Genomic DNA, 10,380 nt, shown 5'->3' with positions numbered 1-10,380 from the left:
GAAGTGGTAGGAAGTGGTAGGAAAATGCTTGCATGGGGTTCTGGAGCAACCCTGATCCTGGAAATCAACATTATAAAGATACCACGTCCTTGTGAAGGATGGAGAACACAAGTGCCATTAGTTTTCTTTTTTCTTTCTTTTTCTTTTTTTGCCATTAGTTTTCTACAGAGCTTAAAAGGGGGAGGAGCCTAGAAAAAAACTAAAAAAAAAAAAAAAAAAAAACAGGCTTCTAGAATTATAATTGTGAGGCTCCTGAGCCTCTGCTAAAGAGGCGAGCCAGGCTCCCCAGCCTCTACCCGAGAGTCCTCTCTCCCCGCCTGGTCTCCTCAGTGGTAAAGTGCAGACAAAATAGTTTCCACTTCGTAGGCTCAGAGCGGGTCCTAAATGGGCTCACGCACGGGAATTATTAGAGCAGCACCTGTCTCGCGGCAAACCCTCACCTGCACATCAGCTCACTCTCGCTCCACAGGCAACACCGGGCTTGACTTCTACACAAATAAGCCAATTAATCTTACTTCACACACGGCCACTTTGTCCCCATCTTACATGGGAGGAGATGATGTAAAAGGAAAACCCATTGTCTTAAGTCCCCGCAACCAGAACCCGAGCCAAGGGGACTGGAGACTAGGTCTCCCGACTCCAGCCTCACTTCCTGAGAGTTTACTTGGTGCCAGGTATTGCGAGAAGTACTTTTCTCTTTTTCTTAAAGATTTTCTTTGTTTATTTGGGAGACAGGACATGCATGAGGGCGCCAAGCATGAGCCAGGGAAGGGCAGAGGGAGAAGCAGTCCCCGCTGGGCCGGGAGCCCGGGATTGGGGCCTGCGCCAGGGCGATGCCAAATGCCGAGCCCGGGCGCCCGAAGAGGGTACCTTGGAGCACGCAGCCATCGAGGCTCCAGGGAAATGCCCTAAGCAGCAGGCCTGGGGCAGCCGGTCTGGCACCTGCGCCCACAGGGACCCTCGCCTGCCCACCCCCCGCCCCTCTGAGCCCCACCTGCCGGCGCCCACCTGCACCTGCGAGGGCATCGGAGCTAAGGAGTCTCAGCCCCGCCCGGGAACAGCTCCTAACTACGCGGAGCCAGGAAACCAGTGCCTGCGGGGCGGCAGGTGCGCGGGCTGGGAGGGCTTCCTGGAGGCGGGAAGTAGTTTGCAGGTGAGCCTCCCGCAGGTGGAGCAGGCGAGCTGGGGACGGGTGCAGGGCGAGCTGAGCGCAGGAGGCGACGGAGAGCGCTCCGAGGATGGGATCCACAAGCCGGCGTGTGCCAAGGCTCCTGGAAGGTAAGTGTTGAAAGGGATTCAGGGTCTGTCCAAGGGAGCGCGGAATATGGGCGAGACTTTGGGCTTTAATGGGAGCCACGAGTCGGGTCGTTTGGGTTTTTTTTGCGAGCGCCTCTCAAAATGAATGGCTTTTTACCTTGATCTCATGGAAGAGTCAAATGCAACTCTAGGAAATGATAGAGGCCGAGTAACCCCAGTCCGTGTCGGTCAGCGGTGACACCTTGCACAAGGTGCCGGGGTACTAACGTCCACGCAGTCCCCGTCATACTCCGATTCCGCAGTGTAGCTCACACCTGTGTACGTATTGGAGTCTGTGGGATTCTCTCGCACCCGGAGGTTTGCGTATCTATAACCACAGTCGAAATATGCCTCAAAGATGATCCCCTTTTGTCCCTAACGATTTTACCATTGGGCATGTTGTATAGAAGTTCCATTATCCATTTTAAATTAATTTTGTAAGGTGAGAGATTTAGACTTGAGCTTTTTGGTTGCGTGTGTGTGTTTGTCTACGAATGTCCGCCGGCTGGCACCGTTTACGGGGAAGACCGCCTGTCTGCGTGCAATTGCTTTCGCGCCTTTGTCAAAAATCACCGGAGCCAACGGAGCCCGCCTGTGTGCCCTGCCCTGGGTTCCCTCGTCCGCTCACTGGCCCCGTGTCCGTCTGTCTGCCAGTACTGCGCTGTCTTCATCGCTGCGGCTGCATCATTTTATCCGTCCCCTTCAAGAGCGTTAGCTGCTCCAGGTGCTTTGCCTTTCCCTAGGAATTTCAGAATAAGCCTGCTCGTGTCCACAAAAGCCCTACTGGGATTTTGGCAAGAATTGCATTAGATCTTAGGTCAACTTGTCCTTCTCCTTCTCCGTCTGCCCGCTGCAGCCTCTGCTTGTGCTCGCGCTCTCTCTCTGTCAAATAAATAAATAAAAATCTTAAAAGAAAAATTAAAAAAAAAAAGCCTTAGATCAATTTGGGGGGAACTGACATCTTTCAAAGTTGAACTACATGAACATACTCTCTTTTTAAATTTGATTTCTAAAATTTTTTTTTAATTTTTATTTATTTATGATAGTCACAGAGAGAGAGAGAGAGAGAGAGGCAGAGACACAGGCAGAGGGAGAAGCAGGCTCCATGCACCCGGAGCCCGATGTGGGATTCGATCCCGGGTCTCCAGGATCGCGCCCTGGGCCAAAGGCAGGCGCCAAACCGCTGCACCACCCAGGGATCCCTAAATTTGATTTCTTTTTGCATTTAGATCCTTCGTGTGTTTTGTTAAGTGTATGCACATTATTTCATTTTATTTATTTATTTATTTATTTATTTATTCATTCATTCATTCATTCATTCATTCATGAATAAGAGAAACAGAGAGAAAGAGAGAAAGAGAGGCAGAGACCCAGGCAGAGGGAGAAGCAGGCTCCATGCAGGGAGCCTGACATGGGACTCGATCCTGGGTCTCCAGGATCAGGCCCTGGGCTGAAGGCAGGCGCTAAACCGCTGAGCCACCCAGGGGTCCCCATATTTCATTTCCTTTTTAGCAGTTGTAAATAATACTATGTTTAATTTCGGTTTCCACATAACCTGTGTTACTGTATAAAAACACCCTTTAGCTTTTTTTTTTTTTTAAGATTTTATTTGGGAGAGAGCATGTGTGCACGAGTGTGGGGGTGAGCAGGGCAGAGGGAGAAGCAGACCCCACTGGGTGGGGAGCCCGATGTGGGGCCTGAGCCCAGGACCCCAGACCACGACCTGAGCCGAGGGCCGACGCTCAACCACTGAGCCCCCCAGGCGCCCCCATCCTCTTACTTTCAACCTACCCTCGTCATTAAATGTGAAGTGAGTTTCTTCTCACCGTAAACACCATGTATCGGCTTGTGCTTCTTTTTGTCTGCTTGTTCTAATCCACGCTGCCAACCCGATTTTTTCATTGGTGTATTTACACCATTTACGTTGAAGGTGAATCTTGATAGATTTGAGCTTAAGCGTGCCGTCTTACCATTTGTCTTCTGGTTTTCCTGTTTCTCCTCTCTCACCTTTCTGTGGGTACATTTTTCAGAACTCCACCTTAATTTACCTTTAGAGTTTTTGAGTGCATCACTTTTTATATAAAAACTGCCATTCTAGGTGTTATAATGTGTGGATGCGACTTACCACCTCGAGTGGAGCGCGGAGGCCTGGGTGGGTCCCTTGCCTTCCTCAATCTCTAACAGGATTACCTGGAGTGTCAGATGTTTTCATCACCAAATGTGATTGTAAAAACTCATGACAAGGATCTTCTATTTACCCCAATTTTTACCTATTTTAAGATTCTTCTTGGGTGTAGAATTTACAACGGACTGTTCTTTTTTTTTCATCACCTGAAAAGCGTCCTGCTATTTCCTCCGCCTTCTGTGGTTTCCCACGAAGTATCTGCGGTCACTGAATTAGTGTCCCTCTGTCATGTTGCTTCTTTCCATTTGCTTTTAAGAGTTTTTCTTTGTGTTTAGTTTTCAGAATTGAATTATCGGCCTGGATTTCTTGGGAGTTATCCTGGCAGGATTTGCTCATCTTCTTGGAACTGTAGCTTTGTGTCTTTCACCAAATTTGGAAAGTTTTTCAGCCATAATTTTTTTCTAGTACTCTTTCAGACCTACCGTCTTTCTCCTCTCCTTTGACGACTCTGATTCTGCAAAGATTGGAATTTTGATTACTGTCCCACAGGACCTTGTGACTCTGTTCATTTATACCCAGTCTGTTTTCTCTCTGTTGTTTATTTGTAATGAATTTACAAATTCATTTACAATGGATTTGATTACTTTATATTCAAGTTGACGCAGTCTGTCCTCTGTCATCTTCATTCTACTACTGAGCTCATTCAGGAAATTTTTAGAATTCCTATTATTATATTTTTCAGTTCTATAATTTCCATTTGGATCCTTTTTATACAGTTTATTTGCTGAAATTTTTTTGAAGGATTTTATCTGAGAGTGAGGGAGCACACACAGCTGGGTGGGCAGGGGGAGAGGGAGAAGCAGGCTTCCCGATGAGCAGGGAGCCCGATATGGGGCTCTATCCCAGGACTATGGGATTATGACCTGAGCCACCCAAGTGACCTGACAGTTTTAAAATTTTTATTTGCTTCAAGAAAATCTACAAGTGATTCCGGAACTATTCTTATGATGGCTTTAAAAATCCTTGTTAGGTAATTCTAACATCTGACTCATTTCGGTCTCGGTTTCAGTTCTCTCTCCCTCCCTCTCTCATACATCTCCAAACTTTGGATCCTAATTAGCTGCTATCTGCTCCTTCAGGGCTGTTCTGTTCCTTTGAGGCGTTGGCCCAGTGCAGTGTTGGTTCCCTGGGTTAGGTCGCTTATTAAGATTAAATATTTTATACTGTCTTTTGGGGTACAAACTTGATTTTGATGTAGGAGCTATGATTTCATATTTTCATCATTCCTTGTTAATTCTATTTAATAATCTCTTAATTTGACCTTCCTGGCATTTAAATGTTTTAGCTTTGGGATACATAGCCTGCAACCTGTGGGATGCCCTGGCTGCTGCAGGGTCCTGGGGGGGGCACAGGGAGGACAGCCCCCACCCCGTCTATTGGGGTCTCAGCCCCCCGATTGCGGGCTCAGCCACCGCATTGCGGGTTCAGGGGACTCAGCCCCCCCATCGCGGACTCAGCCTCCCCATCGCAGGCTCAACCCCCCCCATCGCAGGCTCAGCCCCCCCATCGCGGGCTCAACCCCCCCATCGCGGACTCAACCCCCCCATCGGGGACTCAACACCCCCATCGCGGGCTCAACCCCCCCGCATCGCGGGCTCAGCCCCCCCCATCGCGGACTCAACCCCCCCCATCGCGGACTCAACCCCCCCCCATCGCAGGCTCAGCCCCCCCATCGCGGACTCAGCTCCCCCATCGCGGACTCAGCCCCCCCATCGCGGACTCAACCCCCCCCCATCGCGGACTCAACTCCCCCCCATCGCGGACTCAACCCCCCCCCATCGCGGACTCAACTCCCCCCCATCGCGGACTCAACCCCCCCCCATCGCGGGCTCAGCCCCCCATCGCGGACTCAGCTCCCCCATCGCGGGCTCAGCCCCCCCCATCGCGGACTCAACCCCCCCCCATCGCGGACTCAACTCCCCCCCCATCGCGGGCTCAGCCCCCCCATCGCGGACTCAGCTCCCCCATCGCGGGCTCAGCCCCCCCATCGCGGACTCAACCCCCCCCCATCGCAGGCTCAGCCCCCCCATCGCGGACTCAGCTCCCCCATCGCGGGCTCAACCCCCCCATCGCGGACTCAGCCCCCCCATCGCGGGCTCAACCCCCCCATCGCGGGCTCAACCCCCCCATCGCGGACTCAGCCCCCCCATCGCGGGCTCAACCCCCCCATCGCGGGCTCAGCCCCCCCATCGCGGACTCAACCCCCCCCATCGCAGGCTCAGCCCCCCCATCGCGGACTCAGCTCCCCCATCGCGGGCTCAGCCCCCCCATCGCGGACTCAGCCCCCCCATCGCGGGCTCAACCCCCCCATCGCGGGCTCAGCCCCCCCATCGCGGACTCAACACCCCCATTGCGGGCTCAACCCCCCCATCGAGGACTCAACCCCCCCATCGCGGACTCAACTCCCCCCCATCGCGGACTCAACCCCCCCCCATCGCGGGCTCAGCCCCCCCCATCGCGGACTCAACCCCCCCCCATCGCGGACTCAACCCCCCCATCGCGGGCTCAGCCCCCCCATCGCGGACTCAGCTCCCCCCATCGCGGGCTCAGCCCCCCCCCATCGCGGACTCAACTCCCCCCCATCGCGGACTCAACCCCCCCCCATCGCGGGCTCAGCCCCCCCCATCGCGGCTCAGCCCCCCCCATCGCGGGCTCAGCTCCCCCATCGCGGACTCAACTCCCCCCCATCGCGGACTCAACCCCCCCCCATCGCGGGCTCAGCCCCCCCATCGCGGGCTCAGCTCCCCCATCGCGGACTCAACCCCCCCCCATCGCGGGCTCAGCCCCCCCCATCGCGGGCTCAGCCCCCCCCATCGCGGGCTCAACCCCCCCCATCGCGGGCTCAGCCCCCCCATCGCGGGCTCAACCCCCCCCATCGCGGACTCAACCCCCCCCATCGCGGGCTCAACCCCCCCCCATCGCGGGCTCAACCCCCCCACATCGCGGGACTCAGCCCCCCCATCGCGGGCTCAGCCCCGCGGTGCCCGCAGTTCCGAGCTCCCGCTGCCGGGGTGTCCGTCCGGCCCCGAGGCCGTGATTGGTCGCTGCCGCCGCCCCGCCGCCCCCCAAGCCGGGAGGTGCCGCCCGCGCTGCCAGGGGCGCCGTCGCCGACGCGGACCGGGCAGCAGGGAGTCTGCGGGCCGCGCAGCACCTGGTCCCGGGCAGAGGTAGAGGGGCTGGGGGGTCGGGGGTCGGGGGTCGGGGGCTGGGGGGTGCGGGCGGATGCGGGCAGGTGCGCGGGCAGCGGTGCGGGCGCGCGGGGCGCGGTGGTGAGGAGCGCCCTGGCCCTGGGCCCCGACCCCCCCCCCGCCCCGCCCCGCCCCGCCGCAGCAGGTCCCGGGCCTCGGGCGCCCCGCGGTGTGTGCAGCCGCGGCCCCGGGCACGGCGCTGGGCGTTACAGGAGCGAAGGCGGGCGGGGGCTGGGCTCGCGGGCGCGGGGCCGAGCCGTCCCTTGGGTGGGCGCCCGGGGCCGCGCTCCTGCAGCAGGTGCGGCGGGCGGGCGGGCGGCTGCGCGGCTCCAGGCCCTGCAGCAGGTGCGGCGCCACAGGTGCGGGCCGGGGCGGTCGGGGCCTCACCGCAGGCGCGCGCCCGCCCTCCCTCCCTCCCTCTCCGCGCGGGCGCCTGGGGGGCACCTGGGGGGCACCAGGGGCGGGGACCTGGGGGGCATCTGGGACGGGCACCCGGGCGGGCGAGCTTGCGGGGCGTCCCCGCGGCCATGCCCACGCGTCCTCGCCTCTTCCTCCCCAGGCACCCGCCGCTCCGGCCGCGCCCCCGCCGGCTCCGCGCCATGGGCAACCAGTGCTTCGGCTTCCGACGCGGCTGCTGCAGCGCCTGCGGCCCCTGCCCGCCCTCCTGGTGGTGCGCGGCGCCCCTCCGCAGGGCCAGGGCAAGGACTACCACGTCGCGGTGCTCGGCGCCGCCGGCCTGGCCAAGGGCGCGCTGGTGCGGAGGTGGGTGCGCGGCGGCTTCCAGGACGCGTGCCTGCCGGGGGCCGAGGGGGCCGAGGGGGCCGAGGGGGCCGAGGAGGGGGCCCGGGGCGCCCAGGCCGCCGATCCCCCGCGCGCCCCCCGCGCGCCCCGCGCCCGCCGCGCCCTGCTGCGCCGCCTGGCTGCCGGGGCGCCCGCCTTCCCGCCCGCCTGCGCGGCCTCGGAGAAGCAGATCCTGGAGGAGCTGCAGCCCTTCTACGAGCTGCTGTGCAAGGTCAAGGGCAAGAACGTGCGCCAGTACCCGATCGTGCTGGTGCTGGGCAGCCGCGGCGAGCAGGGCCGCTGGGAGCTGACGATCCGCGAGGGCGTCGCCTGCGTCGAGTGGGACTGCGCCTTCCTGGAGACCTCGGCCGCCATGGGCGTCGGCGTGCAGGAGCTGCTCCACGCGCTGCGGCGCCACGAGCGCAGGCCCGGCCCCGCCGCCCCGCCCGCCCCGCCCGCCCCGCCCGCCCGCCGCGGGGCCCGGCTCGCCAAGGCCGCCCAGAAGCTGCTCGGCCACTGCCTGGTGCTGTGACGCCCCCGGGCCGCCGCCCGAGCCCGAGCGAGGAGCCAGCGAGCGCCCCCGACCCGCCGACCCGCCGAGCGCCCCCGCCCCGCAGCTGCCGGCAGCGCACAGCCCTTGGTTTTCCCACCCAGAGAACCCCGATGGTTAAGGCCTTGGCGTTGGGGGAGGGGAGGGGAGGAGGATGGAGAGGAGGGGGGAGGGGAGGATGGAGAGGAGGGGAGGAGAGGAGGGAGGAGAGGAGGAGGGAGAGGAGAGGAGAAGAGGAGGAGGAGGGGAGGAGGAGGGGGGAGAGGGAGAAGAGAGGAGGAGGAGGGGGAGGAGGGGCAGGAGGAGAAGAGAAGACAAGGAGGGGGAGAGGAGGATGGGGAGGAGGGGAAGGGGGAGGGGAGGAGGAGGGAGGGAGGAGGACGGAGAAGGAGGGAGGAGGGGGAGGGGAGGAGAGGAGGAGGAGAGAGGAGGAGGGAGGAGGGAGCAAAGCCCTATGCGGTGGAAGGCTCTGGGATAGGCTTGAGATGAGTATTTGAACGCGAGAGTGAAATGCTGAAATACATTGGAAGAGGCCACCGCTCTTCTTGTAACTCTAATTATTGTGTGAGTTTTAAACATTTCAAGTCCTATAAAGTCTCCACTGTGTACCTAATTGTCAAAAAAAAATGTGTTTTTGCAAAAAATAAAATAAAATAAAAGCCTGGCAGATGACGTCGAGCCAGACATGTCAAACAAGGTAAACGGATGTTCTTTAGCTGAGCATTGAAGCTGGGGGCGGAGAGAACAGTGTAAGTGGGACTTGTTGACTCTGTGTGTGCCACTTGTTTCCAAAGTCGTGTAAAATGTTTGCTGTTCCACATAGCAGTTTTTGTGAATTAATAAAGCTTTTCCTGCAGACAATCAGCTTTTATGACTTCTTTTTCACGGGATAACAGCAAAAATACCGTTGCATTAAAATTTGAACCACATCTAGGGAAGGTTTCTTTTTTATCTTTTTGTGATCTTGGAAACTTTTATTTTGTAAAAAATTTGAAAATATGGAAAAATAGACAAAGTGTAATCACCCATTATCCCCCCCAGAATAATATTTTGATGCTTTTTTTTTAGGTTTTTAAATATCCCGCTAAAGTGTTGCTGTTTTCAGATATTTCCATAAACCTATTTTCACAAGTTTAAAAACTCTTCCATTTTCAGTAGTTCAAACACAACATTAGGATTGCAGTCTACTTTCAAGATTTGTTCATCAGGGCGCCTTAAAAGTGCTGTTCCTTCCTCCTGTAGGACTCACGGTGTTTTAAACCTAAGTTCACCTTGCCCACATACGGGGTAACACCCGGCGCGGCTGCCCTCCCCCCCCATCACCCCATCCCCCAGCCCACCCTGGGGAAGGTCTCTAACAGGAACTCATTCCCCCCAGGCCCCAGCCGGCGGGGTAGGGGTGCAGGTCAGGGGCCCCTGCGCTGCGGAGCTGGTCTCTGACCATAACCACCCCTGCCCGACGTTGAGGAGAACTCCCTGGGTCTCGGGGGAGGCTGCTCACCCTGTTGCTGTCTGGGGACCCGCCGTGAAAAGCCAGCCTCAGCCTTTGGCTGCCCCAAAGTCTTCCCTCAAGAATGCTAGACCGAGGGAGCGGGGAGGGGGTGCGAAGGTCAGGGGAGAAATAGAATGTGGAATTTGAGAAATTCCTCCTTAAGGGAGGAATATATATTAGTTTTATATTTGAACATAATTTTTTGTGTTAGATGCGTACGTACCTGTACGCATCTTTTTGAGTCTTTTTTTTTTTTTTTTAATTGTTGCAAGGAGGTTCCACCGCGGAGCCAGCAGGCGCCCCTGATGGTGGGTTTCCAACGTGGAGCTGGTGTCCAGGCTGTGCAGGGGGGCCAGGAGGCGGGATAAAAGGCTTTGGAGCAGAATCCTGGTGAGCACAGCACGTCAGAAGGCGACGGACCCGGAGGAAACCGCAAGGCACACGGGAAGTGAGCAAGTGGTAGGAGGAAGCCCCGGGTGTGCGGTGTAAGAGCCGAGGGAGAAATGAGCTCCGAGGAAAAGCGTGCAATGTCCTCCACCGTAACAGAAGCTCCTTAAAAATAGGATCAGGTGAGGATTAGGGATGTTGCTCGCATTTAGCAGTTAGGAGGTTCCTGGGCGCAGCCTCCACTGCTCTCAGGTACTACCTCTCACCGCCAGACCACCCCGGACAGAACCCCTAAGCAGAGGAGAAGGCGCACAGATGGAAAGAAGAGGGCTGCCTGGGAACCTGGGCGAGGGCAGCGCCGCCACGGCAACTGGGGTGTCCTTCTCGGCTCCCACCCGCGCCCCGAGACCTGCGGAGTGTCCCCAGGTGGGCGCTGCCCGCACACCCGGACCGCAAACACCGACGAGGGCCCAGTGGCTTAGCCACAGAGAGCCTCTTGCTG

At 58.0% G+C, this 10,380-nt stretch overlaps 1 protein-coding gene across 1 annotated transcript; it reads left to right on the top strand.

Annotated features, from left to right (window-relative positions):
- The first annotated feature begins 757 nt into the window (after positions 1 to 757).
- On the top strand, positions 758 to 8,153 carry DIRAS3 (DIRAS family GTPase 3). The gene is made up of 4 exons (XM_077904971.1): positions 758 to 1,278; positions 1,509 to 1,575; positions 6,328 to 6,648; positions 7,229 to 8,153. Exons 1-4 carry the CDS (start codon positions 758 to 760, stop codon positions 7,979 to 7,981), a joined length of 1,662 nt encoding a protein of 553 aa, XP_077761097.1. The 3' UTR covers positions 7,982 to 8,153.
- The last annotated feature ends 2,227 nt before the right edge of the window (positions 8,154 to 10,380 follow it).

The sequence above is a fragment of the Canis aureus genome, chromosome 8, assembly GCF_053574225.1.
Source record: "Canis aureus isolate CA01 chromosome 8, VMU_Caureus_v.1.0, whole genome shotgun sequence".
NCBI classification, from domain to species: domain Eukaryota; kingdom Metazoa; phylum Chordata; class Mammalia; order Carnivora; family Canidae; genus Canis; species Canis aureus.
This window is presented reverse-complemented; position numbering and strand designations above follow the sequence as displayed.

Bases quoted from the DNA above. Each gene is read 5' to 3' on its own strand.
- DIRAS3 (XM_077904971.1), top strand. From the start codon at position 758: ATGAGCCAGGGAAGGGCAGAGGGAGAAGCAGTCCCCGCTGGGCCGGGA. The intron at 1,279-1,508 runs GTAAGTGTTGAA...ACCTTGCACAAG, and splicing joins TGTGCCAAGGCTCCTGGAAG to GTGCCGGGGTACTAACGTCC. The intron at 6,649-7,228 runs GTAGAGGGGCTG...CTTCCTCCCCAG, and splicing joins GCACCTGGTCCCGGGCAGAG to GCACCCGCCGCTCCGGCCGC.